The 26527-nt window shown below is 39.3% G+C and overlaps 1 protein-coding gene and 1 long non-coding RNA gene across 2 annotated transcripts; both read left to right on the forward strand.

The window, feature by feature from the left end:
• Positions 1 to 3561: 3561 nt before the first annotated feature.
• Positions 3562 to 25686, forward strand: LOC127525798 (galectin-9-like). The gene is made up of 10 exons (XM_028807105.2): positions 3562 to 3718; positions 3954 to 4042; positions 7475 to 7670; positions 8136 to 8255; positions 13795 to 13830; positions 13975 to 14007; positions 18642 to 18674; positions 23658 to 23746; positions 24770 to 24929; positions 25158 to 25686. The coding sequence occupies exons 1-10, from the start codon at positions 3683 to 3685 to the stop codon at positions 25302 to 25304; spliced, it is 939 nt and encodes a 312-aa protein (XP_028662938.1). The 5' UTR covers positions 3562 to 3682; the 3' UTR covers positions 25305 to 25686.
• On the forward strand, positions 16210 to 17355 carry LOC127528870 (uncharacterized). The gene is made up of 2 exons (XR_007935477.1): positions 16210 to 16929; positions 16970 to 17355. It is a non-coding gene; the product is annotated as an uncharacterized LOC127528870 (long non-coding RNA).
• Positions 25687 to 26527: the final 841 nt, after the last annotated feature.

Consider the following 26527-nt stretch of genomic DNA (forward strand, 5'->3'; position numbering starts at 1 on the left):
GAAGCAAAGGAGGAATCGGGTGTTTGTGGTGGCTGCTCCTTTTCTCTGGAATGGCTCTCCTTATTATATTAGGTCTGCTCCATCACAGGCCATTTTTAAGTCATCATTAAAGTCTTATTTCTTCTTGCTGCCATTTGACCCTCCAAAAGGTTGACATTTTTTGTATATGTTGGCTCACGTACATTCAGGATTATAAATATGTATATATGGGTATTTTAAGTTTATCTTTTATGTAATGGCTGGTTATTCTTGCAGTTTTGTGATGTGTACATACAGTATATTTGAACTGCTTCTTTTACCCTTTCTTGTACAGCACTTTGGTTCAGTTCTGGCTGCTGTTGTAAATGTGGTTTATAAATAAATATTGCCTTGCCCTGCTTTATAAAACATTATTTTAATACATAACACTAAGACAATGGACTGTAAAGATGAAGTTGGTTTGAAACATTTATTACAAAAAAGTTAAAGAATAAATAAAATATAGAACAAGAATTGTAGGTTGTAGCTGAACAATGAGGGACACGTATGTTTGTTACATTTTCTCACAAAACTCAGTCATTTTCCTGTTTCCTCTCACGTTAATCTAAAAACAGATGCATGTCTTCCATATGTGAAAAAAATATGTCTAAAGACATATTCCCTCTCCTCTTCTTCTGGAAATTCAGATAGCAAATCAGATTTCTGAAGGGCCTCCTCAGTGTCGTCTTTGTCCATTGACAGTAATGCAGGGAGTGAGATTCGCCCCCCTGAACACAGAAATGTTCTCAGCACACCACTTCTGTGCCTCGGTGAAATGCTGAAGGATTCCATGCTGCTGTGATACATTATATTAAAAAAGAAAGAAAGAAAATTCTTTAAATGGTCATCATAAAGCTCATAGCCTTTTCCTCCACATTTACAAGGAATGTAAGGAAAGTAAAAAAAATAATGTACAGTAAATTTAATTTATTATACATTATTAACATTACTGCTTTTGATCACAGATTCTACAAGTCTTCAATGTTTCTTACAATACACTATTATTAATACAGCACACAATGCATTTCAAATGTTTTAAGGACTTTAAGAGTTGTACTAGTACTACAGTTTGTCAGAAGATATAAAACAGGCTTTTAGTCTTTTGGGCTTTGACTCCTACTGCTTAACGATTAACAGTCGGCATCTGAGACAAGCATTAAGTCTTTTTATACATTTTATTCACTACACCACAGGCATTGTAAGCCAGTATCAACAAAATGTAATTTATCTTTCTTATGGAAGTTTATAAAATGATGTGTCTGTACCTGCTCATCAGTGCCCTGTGCTGGATGTTGGAGAAGGGACGCTGACGTTTCTTCTAAAAGAAAAAATCTGAAATCTGCAGAATGCAGTGTTATGGAACAGAATAGCAAGACATTTGTTCATTTCAGACGTAGTGCCAAGTCTTTACTCTGTCTTCTCATTAATGGCTCAATAAAGTCTAAGCCTAGAAACATAGAAAATAATATTTACTTAATAAATGTTAAAAAAGAAACAAAAGAATAAGCACAAAAAATGACCCTATCCTGGCAGTCCATTGTTTCTGTACCTTCTAATTTTTTGTTTGGTTCTTGGCCTTCATTTAGAAAGGCGTTTGCTCGCTCAGTCTGATGTGAGCAGTTACTTCAGTTATTTCAAAAAGAAGCACTAAGTTTATAATGGTAAACATTTGGACTATTTGTCTTTGATTTACAATATGGCTAAGTATATTTGCCATATTGCCGCAGAACTAAATTAGAGTTATTAAAGGAAATTTAAATTTCATTTACCCCTTGGTGCTGGAGTTCTCAAGTAACATTCTACACCAGCTCTTCCACAAAGCCAGCATGTCATTCTAAAGAGGACTGAGCAGAGTCACGTTCTTAAAAGGAGTTTAATGTTACAAAAATATTTATGCAAACCATTAAACATACATTTAAATGATCTGGATTTTTAAAGGTAGGCGTTTCTGGAACTTCAAAACCACTATGGACAGTATGTTGAAATTAAAAAAAAAAACAAATATAATAAAATAAGTTAAACATGACACAAATATCCAACACAAATTGTAGAAGGTGACAAAAATGGGAACCAGCAACCAGATATAATCCTCCCTCCACAAATACTACAATGAAAGAAGAGAGGACTAATGTTGAGACACAACTCATTAAAATTGAAGGGGACATCGCGGATGAAATACAGAGACACCACAAAATGGTCCTTTGGAAACCTGGACACAACATTAAATACAGACATACAAAAAATGATAGTTACAATATGAAATGGTCGTACCATCAACATGGAAATTCCACAGCCATGGCTATTCATTTGACTTGGAAGGCCCTAATACATCCATCCCGCTATATCCTAACTACAGGGTCACGGGGGTCTGCTGGAGCCAATCCCAGCCAACACAGGGCACAAGGCAGGAAACAAAACCCGGGCAGGGTGCCAGCACCGCAGGGCGCACACACACCAAGCACACACGAACACACCAAGCACACACTAGGGAGGCCCTAATACAAGGGGTAAAAAAATTTAATCAAAGAAAAATATTAAATACTGACATACAATAAACTGTTGACAATGAGTTTTAAACAAAAACAACAATGGAATTGGTCACTTGGGACACACCCTGTGTTACATCTGTAAATAGTAAAACCTGCCAAACAGCGGAAAATGCTCAGCTTTTTAACCTGTATTTAAAAAAGTTCCAGTTCAGAAATCTAAACGTCAGTATTGTTTGCAAGCACACACTCTTGGCATACATACACTACCTGCATACTTGACAATGTGGCCTTCATGACTCTGAAGGTGACGTAGCAGGATGCTGTAGTCTCTGTGCTTTTTACAAAGAGGGCACTTGGATTCATTTGGATATTTAATCAATGTTAGCAAAGTTGTTTTTATATTCTCTGCATTTATGGAGAAATGTGACTGTGGAAATCAAGACAAAAATAATATGTAATACTAATTTGGCAGAAAGCGCTAACGTGCTTTTATAAATAGCTAACTTAACTAAGTTAAGATAAGATATTTAACATACGTTAATGACGACGATAAACATAAATATCTTTCATATTGTACACTAACATTGCAGATTCTCTACATAACATCTCATAAATAAGTGTAAAAGTTAATATAGATGAAATAATACGGTAAGTATTAAAAAGAAATAATACAAGAGGTAAAAAATAATTAAAACGATATGCTTAAAAATAGGATATGTCAGTAATGACGATAAACAGAGAACACTTGGATTCGCTATACAGTGTATAATCGTACATCTCATTAGTTTTGTTTAATGGATCTAAAGTTTCTTTAAATATACTGAGCTTTTTATTCTGTGAGTCCATACCTGGTTTTGTTGTGCCATTGTTCCGTGTCAGAAAACGTTTCCAGCTCCTTTTCTTTTTCGAATTGGAAAAACTGTACAGCAGCTCTTCTTCTCTTTCTACGGACTATAGGCGGTTGTGGGGCGGACTGTGGAAGGCAGAAGGCGTGGAAGGCCGGGGGCGTGGAAGGCCAGGGGCGTGGAAGGCGAAGTCTGCGACCTGCAGCCGGACCCTTCTCACTTGCAGCCGGACCCTTCTCCCCAGTTGGGCTTCTTCTTAGCACTCCACCTCCTTCCTGCCAGTTCTCTGGGATACAAACTGGGTTCAGGCGCGTCTCAGAGATCGTCGCGATGGCTTACTCCAGCCCACAGATCATCTACAATCCGGTGAGTACCTGTGGTTTATTTTACTCGAACTGAACTTGTATAAATCTGGGGACATGTGCTATCCATAACCGAATCTATAAGTAAAGTTACTGGTTAATTTCAGTTATTTCTAGTAATGGCAGTGTGTTGTTTCACTTTCCGTGAATTATTTCCAGCTGGCCGCTACAACGCGACTTGGAATCGAAGCAGAAGTGCGCTCTCCCTTTTGTAATACCTGGCTTTATTACTTTTGTAGGTAGTGCCCTTCATTGGGTCTATCCAAGGGGGTCTCCATGTTGGCAAAGAGATCACAGTGATCGGAAGAGTGCTGCCAGGGGCAAAGAGGTAACAATTATAGGCTTCTGCTTGAGGTGATGATTTGGTTCAACAGATTTTCTTTTATTTCTGTTTAGTTGCCTCTTCAAATGGCATGTCATTTTATCACATTGTTGAAGTGCAGAACGTGTTGACGTGAATAAGGCGGAGGTCACAAGTGGGAAAAGATTTGAATCACGGTTATAAAGGACGTTAAACATGATCTCATAGGCCTTATTTATTATGTTATCTTCATTTGCACAATGGGTATATACTTTGAACTAGTACAAAAACAATAAAAAACAATAATGTGGAAATGCATCCACCTTCCCAGCCATTTTCTGACTCCTTGACTTTGTGCTCATTGTGCTGGCCTGGCAGTCTGTTCAAAAGGTTCAAAAGCGAAAGTCTTTTTGACAATGTGGACTAGTGCTGCCGGTCGTTCTCCACTGTTCCCAGCCGAGTTTCATCGGGCTGTTTAGGTGATCGGATAATTAGTTCTTGAATTGAACTGGGAGCACATGTTGGCACAGGGATCAGTGTTGCAGTATTTCACCTCCGCAGATCTGGGTTTGAGCCCTAGCCTGATCACAGTCTGTGCAAAGTAATCCAGTTTCCTCACATATCTCCAAGCCTTGCATTGTAGGTTAGCTGACGTAATTGACTCCAACCTGCTTAGAAGCCCTCCAAAGGAAGATACAGATTCTGATAGTGGATGGAGAGATCTTCTAGCCTTGTGATTGGCCATGTAAACTGTATGAATAGGAGTGAGTGGAAGTGTGCCCTGCTGTCATTTTTTATGTTGTCCCCCCTCACACCCAGTGCTTCTGGGAGAGCTTCCTGTGGCCGTTAATGAACAAAGTAGTTCAGAAAATGGATGGATGGATTGCTTTTACACAAGGGACGGAATTTTAGAAACAATAAGTTTATATTACAAAATGTGGGTAAGTAATTTTAGACTTTAGTAGTAAAAATCACAAGACAACAGGGTTTACTTTCCGGTGAATGACTTGTTTTATGTGGGCTGTCATTTTGATTTAACATGCTGTTATTTTTTAGCTAATGCATTTTATTGTTTCAATGTAAAAGGTCACATCAGGATTTATTCACTTTTTACAGGAATTTAGGAAATTAGACTAAAATTAACTGAGTTAGCGGTCTCTTTTTTTCTTCTGCTTGCTACCGAACTGGAAATGGCACTACAATAGCTACTACTCTTCATCATTCATAGTCTACTCTTTGTTACTGGTGAGTATTTGGAGGAAGTTAACGAGGTCTGCTTTTAATTCAACTTTGAGTTTGATCATTTGGCCTTTTTCAGTTCTCCTTCACAGATGTTGCTCTGTATGTTTCATATTTGCATGTTCTGTTTTATTATCCAGGTGTCTTTTTCACTGTTATCTTTCAGTTTGCTTTTTGTGTGTTTGCTCCTGTATAGCAACCATTGACATAGAGCAAACATAGGTGCAAATAACAATAAACACGGAAACTGAGCAGCTATGTCAGTCCTAATATCAATTCCTTTAACATTAAAAATATATTCATTTTTAAAATGTTCACCCCGGCAGTAAATCAGTAGCACACTGGGGATTGGGATGCATGAATTTATTGTCCAATTGTACATCGACTCACCCAGTTGCACCTTCTTTTCTGTTGCAGAATTGCTGTTCATATCTTTTAGCTTGTTTGGTGTGTTTTTAAACAAATGAGTGAAATAAAAGTCACAGCATCTATAAAGATGAAAGTGTTCTGTAGCAGTATTCATGATTTTGTCTGACTCTAATATTTAAGAGTGACACGGACACAGCAAAGTTCATAGGTTCTGCCGAGGGTTTCGGTCTGTCCAGCTATACTGTGTATACTGTAAGATACCAGACATTTTAAAAATACAGGCACCATGTCTAAAGTTAAGAGCAGTTTAGGGAAAAGATAAAACACCGGCAGTGGGTTTGTTGCAAGTCTCTCGATTTAACAACTGTGCATCTTTGGTTGCAAAATTTCAGTTCCTCAGATTTCCATGTGTACCCCTGTTTCGCTTGTCATTAAATAAATAGAACAAAGCAATCCTTGATGACATTTCTGTTCATTTCCTCAATTGTTGTGATTCTGTGAAGGTCTGAAGCAATGTATTCAGTCTTAATTCTGTTTCTTTTCTTTTACTGATGTGACAAAATAACAAATAGAGAGCATAGTGTGCTTAAAGCATGTGCTCAGTTTCCACCTGCCATACGGTTTTTTTGTGAATACTCGAGTGGTGAAGCCAATTTGCATTGGACGTTCATTTTCACACATGAAGAATGGCTAAATCAAGACCAATGATGGATGTCAGAATTGCAGGAAGTGTGAAAAGTGCTAGTAGAAGCCTGACCTTGAAGACAACCACACATTTTATAAAGTAGCTTAAACAATAAAAGTCAGGCCAACATTTGCTGGCCATAGGTTTGCTTAAAACCCAAGTACATTTATGGTGAGAATGGGCTATCAAATGTGTGTTATATGCAACATTTTATTGTCTTTGTTAAAAATTAAAAATTAGGGGTCAAACAACAGGTCACAGTGCTTCTTAGTTATGAGAAGAACACTGTAATTCTACAGCCTGCTGTAGAATTAACCAGTTCTTCTGGTTAACTTTATGATCCATCCATCCATCCATCCATCCATCCATCCATCCATCCATCCATCCATTATCCAACCCACTATATCCTAACTACAGGGTCATGGCAGTCAGCTGGAGCCAATCCCAGCCAACACAGGGCGCAAGGCAGGAAATAAACCCCGGGCAGGATGCCAGCCCACCACAGACTTTATGGTTCATACTTTCCTAATTTCTGTAATTTAGTCAATGTCAATTTATTTATATAGCACATTTAAAACAACATAGGAATGCTGTGGCCAAAATGCTTTACAATAATAGAATAAAAGAAAAACATACAATTAACATAAATAGAAATAAAATAAATGAACATAAATAAAATAAATAATAAATAGAAGTAATGTTACATAATCACAATGAAGAAACAATCAGTATTACTAAAGGTCACGGAATGCAAGTGAATAGAAATGAGTCTTTAGTCTTGTTTTGAACAGTTGAATTGTAGACAACTCCTTTATGTAATGAGGTAAAGAGTTCCACAGGCGAGGAGCAGCAGCTGCAAAAGCCCTGTCCCCCTTAGTTTTATATTTGGTACGAGGGACAACAAGAGACAACCGACCAGAAGATCTAAACACTCTAGATGGCTGTTGTAAGTCTTTGCATTATTAATATCTGGTTCCATTAAAGGTTCTTCTCATTTTAAAGTCTTAGAAAACTGAGCTATATTGATGACCTGATGTCAAAATGTACCAAATCTCTGCTTGAACTAAAAACGTTCTGAAATCTTTCTGCCTTCCTTCCAGTGTCCGGGCCTCCCGTAAACTGATTTACCACGTAGCCGGATCACTTTTTTTCTTGTCTTGCTGTAGGTTTGACATCAATTTTAAATGTGGTCCGGATATTGCTTTCCATTTCAATCCACGTTATGAGGGGGGTCAGAAGTATGTGGTGTGCAACACTCAGCAGCACCACTCATGGGGTAGTGAAGAGCGGAAGTATGAGGCCTTTGTCCAGGAGGGCTCTATGTTCACAATGACCATCCAGGTCAATCAGGACTCCTATATGGTGAGCCATTCGACTTCATCTTACCTCCTCTAAGTTCCTCCTCTTCCAATATCCGTCTTGTTCTATTAGTCTTATAGTGTATTTAGTTAAAAGACTGCCATTTTGATCTCTAGAGCAAGTTCTCAGATTACTGTATAATAAATAAATAAATGTAATTCACTATTTGGCTGCATTTCAACAATGTAGTCATTTCTTGTTTAGTCAAAACTATTCTATTTTTTTTGCACTTGTCATTATTCCAGCATTTGCATTCAGATACAACCACTGGAACTTAACATCTTGTGTCTCACACTTATTATTCATATAGTGCTTGTCATGTTTTGCTTTGTCTGCTATTTTACTTTTACCTCACTGTGCACATCCTCATTTCTTCCTGCCCCAGAATATGGTACTTGGAATGAGTAGGACTGCCTGAGAACTGTGATTAGTGTGTGTCTGTATTCATTGTCGCCTGAATCTCTCTAGGTGCTGCGGAATGGCTCCTATTTTCTCCATTACATGCATAGGCTCCCCTTCTCAAGAGTGGACAACTTCTCGGTGAATGGTGACGTGCAGATCACTTCTATTGCATTTCAAAATGCAGTTGTAAGTATTGTAGACTGAGTAGTTGAGTTATGCATTGTAGTATCTGTAGTTCTCTCATGCTTAGTTTGAGGATAGTCTTATGGTAAAGTAATTACAACATTGCCACATGGTTGACTTTTTACACCTTGAGAACCTTTGAAAGGGGATACTTATAGAAAACTGATTAATTGCAAGACTTCCTGCAGAAAAGAAGATGAAATGTTGGAAAAAAATTAATTAATTTACTCTGAACTTAAATATTTTGATAAAGAGTAAAAAAAACCTTCTACTCTCTGTCAAGTTGATAAACCTGTAAGGATGTTCTTCATTAAGCCCAATATTAATGTTCGAAATTACCGTATATACTCACGTTTAAATTCCATCCATCCATCCATCCATCCTCTTCCACTTATCCGAGGTCGGGTCGCGGGGGCAGCAGCTTGAGCAGAGATACCCAGACTTCCCTCTCCCCGGCCACTTCTTCTAGCTCTTCCGGGAGAATCCCGAGGCGTTCCCAGGCCAGCCGGGAGACATAGTCCCTCCAGCAAGTCCTGGGTCTTCCCCGGGGCCTCCTCCCGGTTGGATATGCCCAGAACACCTCACCAGGGAGGCGTCAAGGAGGCATCCTGATTAGATGCCCAAGCCACCTCATCTGACTCCTCTCGATGCGGAGGAGCAGCGGCTCTACTCTGAGCCCCTCCCGGATGACTGAGCTTCTCATTGAGCTTCTCACCCTATCTTTAAGGGAGAGCCCAGACACCCTGCGGAGGAAACTCATTTCAGCCGCTTGTATTCACGATCTCGTTCTTTCGGTCTTTTCGGCGTTTAAATTCTCCCGCAGATAAGTCAAGACTTGATTTTCCTGTATAATTTCCAGTATTTTATAATGTCTGTCGTATAAGTTGAATGCGGAAAACTCACGCTATTGGTCCAAGAGATTATGATATGCTAACGCTCACCTGAATACGGAAGTCACGAAGAAGAAAAAAAAAATATGGACACGGAAGAAAAAAAAGTATGTCAAGAATAAAGTGGAGATTAAAGTTAACATGTCAACTTTAATAGTTTATTTTGTCATTAAAGTAGAACATCGTAAATGTAATTTTAAAATCAATGTTTAATTTACTAGATTTTATCAAACCCCGTCATAAGTAATGTAGCACATTAAATGCTTTGTGTTAAGTGTTCCCTGACCCATGTTACTTGGTGCATGATTCTTAAACTGACTTCCTCTCTTCCTCTCCTCGACTTTATTCTTGACATTTAATTTTTTTTTTCTTCATTGTGTCCGTATTTTTTTTTTCTTCTCCATGGCCCTAATACGCTTCCGTACTTGAGAGAGTAACCATGGAGCACACTGCCTTTTTTTATATGTATTGTGCCTTCATGACCATACAGTAATACCCGAAATATTCCAAAGCAACGTTTGCACTGTTTTGTTTCCCCTCATACACCTTTATCATAAGAGCATCCCTTATCTACGAAGGAGCGTTTGATCAGAAGAAATTATGAAGCTGGTTTTAAATTAAAAGTCGTTGAAGTGACGAAAGAAATTAGTAAGTGGGCTGCTGCAACAAAATTCGATGTATCTGAGAAACTGGTGTGAGATTGGAGGAGGCAAGAAGATGTAAAAAAAAAAAAAAAAATTGTCGTATTTTTGAACGGGCATATAAATTGGGGTCTGATTTTATGATCGATTTTTCAGGTTTCAAGACCCAACTTATACACGAGTATATACGGTAACTTCAGAAATCAGGAGGACAGATTTGGAGATGAGGCTTCTTCTTTCATATCTTCTACAGCAATTCATTGCATCTGACTAATTAAATAACTTTACTTAAAACTCTTTACCATTACAAAACGGTGGTGAAATTGTTCTGCATGTACAGTAGTCTACTACCGGATTACAACAAGTAATTCATAAGAATTAAACTGGTTGTTTTGTTGTTTACAGATCAAGGGTGTAATCACTAGGCAGCTTTGACCAGTACCAAAGGTTCTATCCTGTAAGCACAAACTCAAAGCAAAATGTTGTAAGAGTTTATCTGGTTATCAAGATTTTATGTGTTGTTAATGTTTAGCTAAGGGGAGTGATGTCTAAATCATAAGGTTCCTGTTTTAATCTACATACCATGTGTCTATAAATATGTTGCTTAAATTCCTACACAGACAGGCATTTTTACATGATGGCTAACACCTTTGTATAACATAACCTGCTCAGATTCACGCCTGGTTGTTTCACTCCCGGTGTTAAATGCATATCTCTGTGAGCTGTCTCAGTATACTTTGCCATTCTTCTACACACCAGAAAGGTGAATTAAGTGAATAACTGATTCTGTGATTACGTGTGACTGTGCCTTTCCATGATGAACTCACGCCCAGCAGATGGATTGGACTTTCTGGATAAAAACTCCTCAGGTCTGTGTGCCTTGTTCTGTAGCGTGCCAATAAAATGCTGGTGGGTGAGCCCTTTTTAAATGAGATTGTTTTTAGTGCAGCTGACAAAAACAGTTAGGCTTATCATTCACCAAAAAAAAATATATAACAGGACTATGTACTTGGCTTCCTCCTCTAACATATTTGTTAAGTTCAAGCTGAGGTGAACACATTTAATCAGGAAGTGGAGAGTGAAGCTGGAAAGCACAGACCCCTCCTCCAATAAAAGAACCACTAGTGCCTGGAGGAGGAGGAGGAGGAGGTGGGAGGCCCTCTAGAAACTTCTGCAATTTTGAAGAGAGCGAGGGCACCATCTGAATCATGGGAAAGACGTATTTAGGACATCAGTTAGCAGCTGTCTCTAACTCTGTACATAAGGCCACATTTCACAATGGCTTTAAAAATTGTAGACACACTGAATATATAACTTTCATTTCATTTTACTGACTGGAACTTGACTTTTAATTCAGTTATGCTACTTGGGGCACCAGGGCCATATAATTAAACCTGTAACTGGGTTTGATCTACAGAATGAGCTTGTGGAATTAGGCTTTTACAGGCCCAGTCCTGGTTTGAAACACTGATGTTCCTTAGTCTGTTTCTATGCTCCTTGTTTAACTGTGAGTGGCTAATAACACGACTATAGTTGATCTGATTACCCGCAATTATTCATCTCTCTGGAAAAAGGAACTGAAAAACTTGCCTAGCAGGTGCCACTGGCATAGCCTTGTCCTGACAGTTAACAGTAGAAACAACAGTCTGAATGACTTTCGCGCTTACCATTGTCTGTACATCCACTCATCCATCCATCTATCCATTCACTTCAACTGTGTGGACTGGGGTGTAGAAGAAATTATGGATGTCAAAATAACCGTAACCTCAGTAGCAAGTCAATCCCATAATACCAAAAACGTAACAGTACTGGCATTTTTACAGTATCTGTAGTACTGAATTGGTATTGCACTCAGACAGGACTGAGTAGACAAATTACTTCAAAAGGAGTAATCGAACGTGAGTAAGATCTTCAAAAGAAAGTCACAGCTCAGAGAGCATGTCAAAAAGAAGTACAACAAAAGTCACATCTGGAAATGCTTTGAATTTGAGGCAGGAGAATAGGGGGGTGTTATTGGGGGAAAAAAAGAAAAAACTAAAACACACGCACACACTGGCTTTTACGATTGCCATTTTTATGTAGTTAGCTCATGAATAGATGTGTACGTGAGCTCTGATGTGACAGTTAACCTGCATTGGAATCATTTAATATCACAAATTTCTGTTAGGAGATTAAATGATGTCGTGTTAAACATTTTTTATTGATACAGTGTCATACACAGTTCTGATAAAGGAATGGAGGCTTCGCAGATTGTGATGTGCACGTCTACAGATGTCCATCCAAACATCTGTCGTCTGTACCGTTATACAGTTCAGGGTCACGCATTTGGGACTGTGGGTTGTTGAGGGAAACCACACACTGGCCATGCCAGCAACAGTTTAGCAGGTTAAAATCAAAGCTAGCTACTCCATTTCTTAATATCATAAGAAAATTAATTTATTGATTCAGTACTTTACATCACAAATTATACCTGTCTATTAATGTGACCTGTGCTGCTTTAGCACAAATGCCTAATCGCAGAGACCGACACGCAGTTAGCAGGACTGCCAAAGCAGCATACAAATATGAATCTGCAAATGCTAAATTTATGTAATTCTTTTGGTTTTTGAAGGCAAACTAATGATTGTAATCCCTAAAATGTGACAAACCTAGTGAAAAAGCGCAGATGCCACATATTTGAATGGTACACTGGCACAGTGTCTTAATTAGGAGTAACTGAATACAATCAACGTCAGTTAATTTTCTTATTCTGGGTTTGTGCACGGACGTAGACAATCACAAAGTATAACTCGTATAAGACACCTCCGAACAGAAGAGCAAAGTTCTGAAATAATGCATTAATGTGAAACTGATAAGTTTGATTTCACACTTAAAGTTGGGACAAATATAAAAAAAGGGACAGATGAATCTCTGACAAACCAAATTTTAAAAGTATGTTATTATAAAGCCATCTTTGAAGAGTTTGTTTAAGCGATGATATCCTGAATTATTTTGGCAGTCACTAACTCAGCCATACTTGTTATGCTGGGATAATCCCCATTTCTGTCATAAACTAAATTTAAGCCTGGTGTTGTATTTTGATATTAGTGAATGCTAATATTAGTTTAATTAAGTGATAGTTGGATAACTACTTAAAAATATACCACAATTTTAAAGCTCTTGTTGCTGTTAGTATTTTTTTATTTTAAATTCTGTTACAGAATATACACCGTATTGTTCACTTGAATAATGGAAATACTTTTAATTAAATGAACAGGAGGTCTGTTTTTGCTGTGGTATCGTGAAATGTCCCTGTTATTGGTATTAAATACAGAAATTTTGGCATGGTGACATCCCTAGATGAAATGCTTTGCACTTTTGCATTCGTGTGTGATGTGCCTCTTTTTACTTTCAAAGGCACAGGCATGGATATCTGAAGATGCCGACAAATTTATACAAATTTTAATTTTTTTTATGAAGTACCTAAAATGTACTTTTACTTGAGTAATATTTCCATGCCTTCATTTTTACTTTTATGTGAGTAGTTTCCATGTCAGATGCTTTTACCTTCACTCGAATAAAATTTTGTCTACTTTGTAATACTTTAACTTGGTTAGGTTTTTTTTTTTACAGTAGTACCACCTTTTTTCCACCTTCAGTTTTGTCTTAATTTCACTTGCCAGCTGCTAATTTACTGTTGTTATCGCTGTTTTCTTATTAGGAGAGGCCCAGTGGTCTTGCAGTACACACGTGGCAATTGATGCATGTAAAGAGATAACGATTGTGTCCAGTCACTCTAAGATGGTGTTTTTAGGATCTCAGCCTGCCTTCTTTCAAGAAATATAGGGAATCTTTCAGGGGGGACACACTGTCAGGCTTTGAGTTGGATGTAGACGTTTAGGTTCTGACCTCTGCTGTTAATTGTGTGGCGTTTGGACATGTCGCTAGATTTACTTCTGTGTTAATCACTGATGGTCATTGGGTCCAATGCTCAAATATTCTAATCAATTTTTTTGCTTCTCCACTTTTCAGGTGGCAGCACCTCAGCTGGGATTTGGCCAAATGATGGTATGTAATGTACTAAACTAATAAGATGTTCTCACTCTTTTTCAGTCTGTCTGTTCTATTTAGCAGCCTGTTGTCTGCTATGGTGTGTACTGTACATTGGTGTCAGTATCATTATTCACTTGCTGTCTTATTATCCCTCTGCAGGCTCCAGGAAATCTGGGATGCGGACAAATGATGGTAAGCATTTTCCCCATGGTGAGCCAATGAAGATTTGTGTTTTGCTCTGTCCCTTTTGCAGGCTGATTTTATTTTTTTCTTTTTGACTTGGGCTCTGTTTAGTGACCATATTTATGAATTGGATTCTAATTTGACTTTGTGTGGTAATGTGCCTTACTGGCATTTCCAGCAATTAAATAAAATTAGCTAAGTGTCCTCTACAGTGTTAAGAGAAAGGCATTTGTTTGGGATAAAAAGGACAAAAAGGTATAAAGAAAGGAAACTTGCTTTTTTCTTTTTCTTTAGTGTAGAGAGACATCTTCGCTGACGATATGAGCGCCTTTTGAGGAGCGTCGCGGCGGGTCTCGTGTAGACTGAAGAGACAGCCCTGCCATTAACCGGCCGGGATGGCACTGTCGGTCCTCCACTCTTGTGCGTGCCTCCCGTGACCTCATAACCCTGTACGTGCAAAAGACAGTGCGAAGCTCCTTAATATTAGTTTGCCGCGATTTAGAAAAGGGATCCCATGTTTGCAGTTGTCTGGGCTGTAGCTCAGGGGAAGGAGGAAAAAAAATGAAAAATGCTTACTTTCACTTTTGGGAGAAGCGCAGTTTGTGTCTCAAAAGCCGACACAGCTATGCGCGCGCGCGCCGGCTGCTCGAACTTATAGTATTTTTGCAGGGCAGGAGATGCCACTTTTTGCAGACGCGTTCACGTCATTGCGTACCCGTGGAGGGATGGCATAGAACAGTTTAATTGGTCGGTGCGAGGGCGCCGAACACAAAAGGGAATTAGAGCCTCTAGAGGGGGTTCTTCTGACTAGATCTTGCTAGAGAAAGGTACTTGGTAGAGCAACGATTTGATATTACCAAGCACCACTGCTTGTGCCATGATTATTGTAAATATATTTTTCTTGTATATATAAATATCTCTGGATTAACTTTGGTGGAGGTATTTATTGGGTTGTGGTTATTGGTGCACTGTTTATTTTTGTATATACACTTTTTTCTGTATTTTGAATATTTTTGGGTGAATCCTGTATTATACACTGTTTGGAGGAGCAGCTTCCTGACTTGGATCACTGTGGAGGAAGACAGCTTCACATTTTGCTTTTGTGTATATATATGGGTTTCACTAATTTGTGTGAATTTTACTTTTTCATTTGGGACTTTCAGGCAGCACTGTAAATACTGTATAAAGTCATTTCTGGGCTCCATTTAATTACTGTTTTTGTGTGTCCTTTGCGGTATTGGACTGTGTATTGATATATAAAATACACAGGACATTATTTTTGTTTTTTTTAAGTGCACCTGTAAATAAAACCTCACTTTATTTTTCAAAAAACCCAACCCTTTTTGTGTCCATGTCTCTCTGTCTTACACCATCATCCTGGTCACGCTCGGTCCCACGTACTAGACACCTAGAGTGTAGGCTGGTGACCCCAGTTCCCACTACACGGGGTGTCACACTTTGTTTCATCCTAAATTAATTTCATACAGCTTGTCATTTCAAATGATCTTTTCTTGTGCAGAATGTTAAGTTCCTCTTGTCTTTACAAGTATTAGGCGGCTTCGCTCGCCAACCCCCCCGCCTGCGCTAAACGCCAGTAACTTCGTGTCTCTGGCGCTCGCATATGTGGATTTCACTTTCAGCAAACAACAAAACTTTTAATTCTCGCAGAATTGGGAAGAAGCACTACTTTTCCCTGATGACAGCATGAATTTGAAGATCTACAAGTCTCTGACTTAAAGTTTAAATCCAAACAATTGTCAGAAACTCGACTCAGAGTCATGGAAAGGGTTGGGGCAGCCACCCGTATAATTGGTTTCCTGGCTGCAAAGTTGAGTAAATAAATACAGGACTGATGTGCACAAAACCGAGTCCAAAACAGAACTGAGGGAATAGGGTAAAGGTGCAGGCTTGTAAAGGGGAAGACAGGAAGTGAGATCATAGGGGTCGGGCTCATGAAGGTCTTCAGCCATTGGTCTGAGCCCGGATGTGACATCACAGGAGTCGGAGCCGGCAAGGTCTCCTTCCATAGGCTCGTTCCTGGAAGTGACGTCAAGAGAGCCAGGTGGAATCTCCCGTGAATGACCAACAGGAAAGGGAGAAAAAGAGTCAGTGCACTGTGCCACATCCCGGTATGCCTCGGACCTGCCCTTACTCAAGCCCTTTAGCTACCTCCCATGCACACGTGTGTGACACAATATATACATACTTCTGTCTTATCACCTATGTCCATATATTCGATCTCTTTTCGCTTTTACCTTTTTGTCAATATCGCATTGAATTTTAATTCCGTGTTTAGAATTACAGCACATCGTGACAACTCAACGTATAACTGCCCGTGAGTGAATATATCGTTTCTTTCTCTCTACAAGAAATGTGTCTGACAATAGCATTCACACAAATGAGACATGACTGAACCGTATGCGTGGTTATGTGGGCAAGACTTTTCCAAATCTCTTTGCATAAACTCTTGTCTCGCTGGGCTTGAAATTTTCTCTCACAGGAGTTCACTTTCACCAAACAACAAATCTGTTGATTCTCGCAGATACGCCTCTTCATTGGCGAAGAAACACTACTTTTTTTTTCCCTGATGGCAACATAAATTAGATGATCTACAAGTCTCCAACTTAAATTTTAAATCCGAACAATATATTCGATCTCTTTTCGCTATTCCATTATTTCACTGAGTAATAATTTCCGTTTGTTTGCACTAATGCGATCTTTACTATTCTTTTTTTGAGACTTTTGAATTTTCTACTTTCATTATCTCTAACCTGTTCTGCATGTGTACCGCACCAACGTTTTTGAATTCTTTACGACGTTCTACTTTGTCATCTACTCTTTGTCTTTTATTTCCATTCCCGGGTGTGGTTAAATCTCTTGGCACAAAGACTCGTCTCGCGGGATGAGAATGTCTCTCTCTGAGAAAATCACGTCTCGTTTCCTGCCAAGATTTTTTTTTTTAAATAGAGAGATAAGAAGCTGATGCTTTGAAACTCTCTCCACTCTCACAATTAATAGCTGTTTTCCCTTCTGTGCTGTGGCTGGTCTTGTCAAATTAAATTCGGACCACAGTGTGCTGATTTATATTTTAAGCTTAGTTCTGACTCTTTACGTTCATTGCTTGCAGGTTTGCCAAGTCTCACATGGTAAACCAAGGGCAAACCCAAATCAAACCTAGCAGATATCCCGAGGAGAATGGAGGGGGGCACATAAAAGGGGAGGCCAATGTGTGCAGCACTGAGCCCAGTAACCAGTCAAAGTACGTTGTTTAGATTTAGGAGTGCTGCTTTGGGAATGTCAGAAGTATCCTTTGGTAGAAAAGAATAATTATATTGCGAATTCTTAAGTAAAATTAAAGTATGAAAAAAGAACAAAGAAATCAACTTGCTGTCTGTGTGTAGAGCAGCCTAGCATTTCTTTAAATTGCCGTCATAAATCTGATTCACTCAGATGGTCATCGCAGATCTCTAGGAACGATGCCACCTGCTGAGCTCAACAGACCTGTTCATCCAGGTAAAAACTGGTCACCCGGGTAGGCAGTGCCATTGTGGATAAGCTTTTGGACCAGAAACCATAAGGCAGCACATTTATTACCCCCACTGATATCAACTGTGACCAAGACCAGTGCTGCTGCTCGAGACTGGATGATTTTCTCCCCAGATGACTCAATTAATCAGTAAATTAGCAGATCTCAAAAATGATTTCTTCAGGAACTGCTTTTCTGAGCTTTACGGTGTTTTAGTTGTACTGGTTCTCATGTACTGGAGAGTGAAGGCAGGGATATTTGCTTTTACATTAAAGAAAATGGAGTAATAAAATGAGAAAAGGGAATCTGAGGTGTCGTGCCGGGCATGGAGAAGAACAGGAGAGTTCAAGGAAAGCGAGGCGCGTCTAAGGCAGAAGTTACAAGAGAATGAGTTCAGACCTTTTCTTTTGTCCTTTACTTAAAGTGGACACATCTTGTCTGAGTGTGGATGGTGAGCGAGCTTGTGTTTAGTACCGCAGCTCACATTTTTAATTAGAAATAGAACCGATAAAAAAGAATGTGTCCTCACTGATTAGTAAACTGTAGGGTTGTTAACCTGTTGCAATAGGCAGCATGTTAGCCTTGTATCTTCTCGATAGACATTAACATTTTGTTAGGATTATGGCTTGTAATTACGACAAGAATTTATATTTTTTTGTATGGCATTTGTATTATAAATAAATGATTTTCTACATGTTTATTAGTTTAAAAGGGCATGTTTAAAGAAGATTCTATTTATTTTAGTATTTTTTGTGATCAATGAATAGTAAACCTACAGGCTTTCATTTTGTTAATAAAAAACGAACAGGTGACCCTTGTGGTCTGCAGTTTAATGATAAAAATGCCACTTTAGTGTAGAATATAATGTTTCTACATGGCTGATTATGAAGGGGCTTAGTGGAAAACAAATTTGAATCGTTATCAGAATCAGCCAATTCTAGTAACGTGAAATCAGTGATTGGTATCGGCGCTAAAAAACCTGAACAGAGCATCCTTGACCCAACTAACTCCATATATTAGCAGTAGAAAAATACAACTAAAGGAATGTAAAGGATATTTTTCAGAACATGCTTTACTAACGCAACTCCTTATTTGTTGTCCTTTTTTTATTTTTTAGACACCTCCTATATACTCTCCTGCTCCAAATTTCGTAAGTATTAAAAGCCTTTCTGACTGGTAGGTACAGAAGCAGTGTGAGTTTAGGTGTGCCAGGTGGTTTATTATCTCATTTGGTTTCCAATGTAATGCGCTTTAATCGCTTAGTAAGAATTTAAACAAAAATGTAATAATGTAGGCTGGATCTTTTTTTTACTGGACATGTCAATTAGATTTGATTCAAAGAAATTTACACAAGTGCTTCAGTTCATCACCGTTAGCTGTCGAGATGGCAGGCTTGCAGTCTGGATTGTTGTCTGCACTTTTAACCGTAGGCAGTATCAAGCTTCATTCACTTTTGTAGTCCAATTCTTTTGTAAGTTAGTAGCGCCCGTCTTCTTCAGTAATTTCACATACATATTCAAACCCCCTTAATACACTCTAGGTAAACTGAAAGCGGTGGGTGAAAGATAAGAAAATAAGAAACAACCTTGGAGAAGGCCATAGTCCATTGCAGAGCCCACCTGTGCACAGCCCCACAAGAAGACCAATTATAGAATTGCCAGCTTACCTAAACTTGCATCTTTGTGTGGATGTAGGAGGTAACAGGAGCACCTGGAGAAAAACCAACACAGACACAAAGAGAACAATCAAACTCCACACAGGCAATTCAAGGAGATTTGAACACTGGACGCTGGATCAGAGAGGCAGCAGTGCTAACCGCTGTGCCACCTTACAGTTTTACCAATTTGTCCGTATTAAAGACTAGCTTCTTGAAATCAGCTATCACTGCATAATAAATCATATAAAGTCTACCAGTAGCTCCATTTGAAAGACATTAATGGCGAGAATGAGAGTAGTACTTCACGCAAACAAACACTGCTGTTTTTTTCTTTCTGAAAAGTTCTTACATTTTATTATTATGTAACAGTGAATCACAGTGGATCTAATTTGACTTTTTTGAAACTGATCAACAGAAAAGACTCCTTAATGTCAAAGTGATCTAAATTAATTCCAAGTATAAAAAACAAAATAACTGATCGCATGAATATTCACCCCCTTCATTTCAGTATTTAGTAGTGTCGCAGATTGAGGTTGCTGTCATCCTCTTGAACCCTCTGACTCGACTCTAGACACCAGGTAAAAGTCCAAATATTACTTTTATTTAGACAACCTGGAAGCACGTCGTTTCCTCTTGTCATGTGATCATGACGCACCTCCGGGTTATAGGGCAAGTAAGAGTCCGGCAGCCTCCCCACAGCGACTCCTGGTGGTCCCCATGGTATCCAGCAGGGCTGTGCATATAAACTACATAGTCCATGATGCCCTGCTGGAATTCGGGGAATGTCCACACTGTTGAGAGAGCTCCACCTAGCGGCCTGGGGGTGAGGGCCGGAATATTTAGCCGGCCACACACCACAGTAGATGCATCTTTGGTGGCCATGACAGCCTAGAGTCTGTGAGCACAGGTCTCTATCAGCTTTGCCCATCTGGACTCTGCCATTAGTCCTGACTCTTCTTTGCAAAACTGCTCAAGCTCTGTCAGGGTGCATGGTGTTTGGGAGTGAACAGCCTTTTACAGGTCCAGCCACAAATTCTCAATTGGATTGACTTCTCGACTCTGGCTGCTCTAGAACATCAGCATTTTTGTAATTTAAGCCATTCCTGAGCAGCTTTGGCTTTTAGCTTGGGGTTGCTGCCTTGCTATAAACCTTTTTTGCCCCCAAGGCGTCTTGCAGACTGTATCAGGTTTTCATCCAGGATTTCCCTGTAATTTGCTGCATTAGTTTTATCCTCTGCCTTCCAGGGCCTTCTGCAGAGAAGCATTCCCACAGCTTTGATAATGCTGTTTATGATACTGTGCAGTGCTTGGCTTATGCCAAACATGGTGTTTAGTCTGAAGGCCAGAAATCTCAATTTTGGTCTCATCAGATCATAGAACCTTCTTCCAGCTGACTTCAGAGTCTCCCGTCTGCCTTGTGATAAGCTTCCTCTTTGCTACTCGTGAACTGCCTGCAACTTGGTGACTAGTGAAGCACTATTAAACAGATTGGAAATACATTAAAGAAAGAAATCTTGTCCTCGACTAGGACCTCTTTGAGTCAGGAAGCAGGCAGGAGGAAACTTGTTCATTCATCTTTAATTTCTTTTCATGAAGAGGGAGCATCCTGTTATTGCAATCTACTAAGGTCCAGTGCCCTAGGCCGGGGTTGTCAGCAAATGGTCACAGAAGAAATATTGAGAATCATTACTGAATTTGCATAACAGTGCTGAATTAATGCTTACTCTAATTGGTTCACTTGCTTGCATACACTCTTATGGGTTCAATAGCTAAATACCCAAATAGACATTCCTAAATAAAAGTCTTCTTTCTTCTACATTCTTGTCCTAAAATATCTCTTTTTATGGAAAACTGTGTACATGACAACTGACAAGTCTTCCTGTGCCCATGACACTTAGTCACTTAAACCACCTAAGGCATTTCATCTGTTTACCCAACTGTTGCATTAAACTCTTCATTTACAAGTGCAATGTTACCCCTCTGATGGTTCCCTTTATTCCCTCACAACACTCTGTCCAATCTCATTCACTGCAGCTTGTAACTTCTTCAGATTTATGAGAGGTCTCTTGGTGGCCTCCCTCACTAGTCCTCTTCTTGCACAATCTCTCAGTATTTGTAGATGACCTGCTCCAGGAAGATTTCCAGCAGTGCCACACTCTTCCAATTTCTTAATTTCTTAACTGGACTAAAAGGGATATTCAGTGACTTGAATATTTTCTTGTTTCCATCCTCTGACTTGTGCTTTTCAATCACCTTTTCATGGAGTTGCTTGGAATGTTCTTTCTGTCTTGATTGTGTAGGTTAGGCCAGGGGTGGGCAGATTCAGTCCTGGAGGGCCGCAGTGGTTGCAGGTTTTTGTTCCAACCCAGTTGCTTAATTAAAAAACAATCCTTGTCAATTATTTAATTGCATGGCTTGCTAGTGCTTTACCTCTGCCATGTCATTCTCATATCCTAGATTTATTTTCCTTTCTAAGGATATCATCCAAATGATTTGAAGTCTAAAACAGATGAGTAATTCTCAGTGCTTCGCTTTTTTCTCTTCACTTTCCTTCCAAGTATTTAATTAAACCAAATAGTGCATGATAAATACACACAGGTGTAAATGAAAACAAGCTTAAATGGAGAAATGCTGGTCTCTTTTGTCATTTGCGTGGTATTGCTAATTAGGAGCAATTAAAAACCAAGAATATAGCTGTTTAAGACTAAAATAAGCAATAAGGGTTCAAAATCTTAACGAGCGAAACAACTAAAGTGAAGCTGAAGTGTTACTTGAGCAATAAGGGCTTCTTATTAAGCAATTGGGTTGGAGCAAAAACCTGCAGCCACTGCGGCCCTCCAGGACTGAATCTGCCCACCCCTGGGTTAGGCTATGATACTGACTCACAGAAACTGGACCTTACAGTTAAGGTACATTTAGACGACAATCAAATGAAACCCCATCACCAGACTAAAGATAGGTGATCTCCATTGTACTACCAGTTAGCCGCACCACTTATGATTTAGGTGTGTCATATTAAAGCGGGTGAATACTTATGTGATCAGTTAATTTGTGTTTTAGATTAATTTTAGTAATTAATTTGGACCATTTTGCAGAGATCTGTTTTCACTTTGACATTAAAGAGCCTTTTTTGGTTACCGTATATACTCGGGGATAAGTTCTCCCGTGGATAAGGGACTTGATTTTATCGTATAATTTCTGGTATTTTATTATGTTGGTCGTATAAACTCACGCCATTGGTCCAAGAGATTATGATATGCGAATGCCCACCTGAGAGAGTAACCACGGAGCACACTGCCTTTTTTTCTATGTGGGTGCAGCAATGCGCTGTATTAGCGCGCGCTCCTAACCTCTTTATTTGTTGAGCTTCTGTAAAAAGCTGAATTCCCCCATGGGGACAAATTAAGTTCTATCTATCTATAATGCTTACTAAGGCACTTTACAGTGCTGACCTGTTAAATATTTGATTACCATATATACTCAAGGACAAGTTCTCCCATGTATAAGTCAGGAGTTGATCTTATCGTATAATTTCTGGTATTTTATAATGACGGTCATATAAGTCGAATGCGGAAAACTCAATATGATATGCTAACATTCACCTGAGAGAGTAACCACGGAGCACACGGACTTTTTTTCTATGTGGGTGCAGCAATGTGCTGTGTCAACACGTGCTCCTAACCTCTCTTTCTTGCTCTATCTCTCTCCGTGACCACACGGCAATACCCAAACTATTACGAAGTGACGTTTGCACTGATTTGTGCTTTTTGTATCTCACACCCTCAGACACTTTTATCGTAAGAGCATCCCTTATTTACGATGGAGCATTCGATCAGAAGAAAATATGAAGCTGGTTTTATATTAAAAGTCATTGAAGTGGCGAAAGAAATTGGTAACTGAACTGCTGCAACAAAATTCGATGCGTCTGAGAAACTGATGACAGATTGGAGGAGTTTAAAAGATGTAAAAAAAAAAATTAAGTGTCACATTTTTGAACGGGCATATAAGTCGGGGTCTGATTTTATGATCGATTTTTCAGGTTTCAAGACCTGACTTATACGTGAGTATATACAGTAATAAGTGTCAACAAAAAGCTAAATTGTGATTCAGTGTTGTATAATACTAAAATCTGGCAATGCTTAAGGAGATGAATACTTTATATAGAGTCACATCTAGCACAAGACAAACATTATATGTTAAAACTAATTACTATATGCTATGGCTAGTGATTGGTAATACAAATAACCATGGCATGGAAGAGTGGTGACGTGTTGCATGTTGGTTGGGCTTGTCAATAAGAATCTTACTATACTTAGTAAATGTTTTATTACTACTCCTACCACTTTTGTTTTTTAGGTTGATATATTTCATATTCTGCCAGAGCCTTATTATTTTATAAAATAGTCAACCAAAAACAAGTGTTGTACCATCAAACAAAATAGATGGGTAACCTTTAAATATTTGGGTCTTTTTTAGGCAGTACCGTACAAAACCATTATTAATGGAGGTTGCTACCCATCAAGGAAGATTATAATCAACGGCAGCATTCCACACTATGCAACAAGGTATGAGAAGTGGAGGCCTGAGCATCCTTGACCAACACATTCTGCCCATTTTCTCAAAGCTGAAGGCTGGCTTGGCCTCTGTATCCTGGCTGTTGCCCAAATTGAAGAGTTGCTAGTTTAGAAGTGAATGCTTTTGTACATCATTTAAATTTCTTAAATTTACATCTATCCATTATCCAACCCACTATATCCTAACTACAGGGTCACGGGGGTCTACTGGAGCCAATCCCAGCCAACACAGGGTGAAAGGCAGGAACAAATCCCAGGCAGAGCACCAGCCCACCGCAGGGCACACACACCCACACACACCAAGCACACACTAGGGACAATTTAGGATCACCAATGCACCTAACCTGCATGTCTTTGGACTGTGGGAGGAAACCGGAGTACCCAGAGGAAACCCACACAGACATGGGGAGAACATGCAAACTGGGAAGCGAACCTGGGTCTCCTATCTGCGAGGCAGCAGCGCTACCACTGTGCCACAGTGCTGCCCTTCTTAAATTTATGAGGCATGACAATTTTTTATCGATTGTTCCCTTTTCTTATCCCACACATTTTTCATTCTGTCTTGAGACACTGCAAAAGCAGAAGGTACGTCCTAAACATTCTGTCAGTTCTCTGTATTGCTTCTACTGTATCAATTTTTTGCCCTACATTTGTGCCTTTGCAAAGATCGTGCATAAAAGTTGCCACTATATACTGTATGTACAGAAGCACATACTGCCTAGACCTCAGGCTTGCTTTGCCCACACTTAGGATGCAGATATTAATAAATAACTATACACAGTAGTTCTGTAACTTCACAAGTAGTGAAGTTCACAAGGAGCACTTTGGCAAAGATCAACAGACTCCTGCCCCAGTGCTCTGGCTGTTGAGGATGACCATCTGCTTGTGTCTGAATGGCCTTGAGTTTCTCATAAAATTTGATGCGAGTTTCCTTGTGTCTTTCATATGGAGGCTTTCTTTGTTGGACTCTTTGTGTTATCTAGATATTATCTAGATTTCTTCCTTCATTCACAGGTTTCATATTAATCTGAGGTTCCATTCTGGAATTGCACTTCATCTAAATCCAAGGTTCAATGAGAATGCTGTGGTGCGGAACAGTTTCTTGAATGACAGCTGGGGTCCAGAGGAGAGAAACCTTGCAATGATGCCCTTAATGCGCGGCCAAAGCTTCACGGTAATGTTATGTCTGTTTATCGTGGTGTGTTGATCCTCAGTCTGGACCATTTCAGTTTGCAATGGGACACAGGCAGACTGAACGCATTGACACTGGGACCAGGAATTCCGAGGTCCATTCTTTACAGACGAGTTTATGTTGGTCCAAGGACAAAGTGAGCAATCTTCAGGATCCATGATTGGTACAACCCTAAATGTGACTTTTTCATTTTCTCTTCTCTGTCTGCAGATCTTGATTCAATGCGAGAGTTCCCGTTTTAACATTATGCTGAATGGCAAGCACGTTATCACCTTCAATCACAGGGTTTCCCAGCTTCAAGATATCGATGTGCTTGAGATTGATGGGGATGTTAGTCTCACCTGGGTTCAGGTCTGAAAACCGGGCTTTGGAGTCATGGATGAGCAGGACCAACACTCCACTTTCCTTTACTTCTGCTTGTTCACACATTCTGTGTGTGTGTGTTTGTGGCTGCTCTCTATTTTTCTGTGAATGTAATGGCACTAAGGTAGCAGCAAAATGACAGCTGCCCCTCTGTGGCTGCCTGGGTGCTTAAATTCCAACCATGTCTTATAAGATTTGAAATAAACTCCAGCTGTAATTAGATAGACTGTTTTAATGTAAAAAGTGAATCTGTTTCAGATACTGTATAAAATGGTTTAGCAATGAGGGTCATAGCCACGTTTAAATCTCTGGAATGATGTTAGCAGAAGAAATCCCGAATGTTTCAGATTTTCATTAAAAGGAAACCCTTCATTAATGCTCTGCTGTGTTTTCTTAAGGCACTAAATAAATTAAACAAGTGATTCGAGTTCAAGGCAGGTTTTTGGAGGTATGGGATCCTGAAAATCTTTTTGTGCCTGATAGGGAGACTCAAGGGAAAGATTACTAAACATTTAAAGCTTCTCTTCCCATTGACCTGTATCTTTTTTTTTCATTTTCACTTGCCAGCTAATGTGCCTGCTAATGTGGATTATGTTCAAGATGATAAAGCAATGCACTCCTCTTCAAGCCACCTTTATTTTTATTGGCATCTTCTTTGTTGCAAGTGACAGGTTTGTAGGAAGAAAAATGAATAAAGGAAAATCAAGATTCAGTTTCATTAAAAATGAAGGGCAGCGCCATGGCACAGTGGTTAGCACTACAGCTTCATGAATCCAGTCTCCTGAATTCATATTCAGCAGCCAGCTGCCTTCTGTGTGAAACTTGCATGTTCTCCATGGTCCTATGTGAGGTTTCTTCTCATAACACCAAGCTTGTGCAGGTTAAGTTAACTGGCATTTCTAAGTAGGCCTTGGGGTGGACTGCCTGCCCAGTGTTTTAAGGACGTTTTGTTTTCTTACATTTGTGGGTGGGGGTGGCACAGTGGTGCTGCTCTCTCACAGATCAAGGCACACTGGGTTCAACTCAAAGTCACTGTCAATATAATGTTTTGCATGTTCCTGAGCAAAATTAGCAACTCTGCCTTGGTCTACAGTGGACTGGCAGTCCATCCAGCATTTGTTCCTGCTTTGTGGCCTAGGTTAAGTGCACTTGATAATGGAAGTGTGAATTTTTTAAAATAATTGTAAAATTGAGTGAAAAGCAGATATTGAGATGAA

This window comes from Erpetoichthys calabaricus, chromosome 8 (assembly GCF_900747795.2).
Source record: "Erpetoichthys calabaricus chromosome 8, fErpCal1.3, whole genome shotgun sequence".
Classification (NCBI taxonomy): Eukaryota; Metazoa; Chordata; class Cladistia; order Polypteriformes; family Polypteridae; genus Erpetoichthys; species Erpetoichthys calabaricus.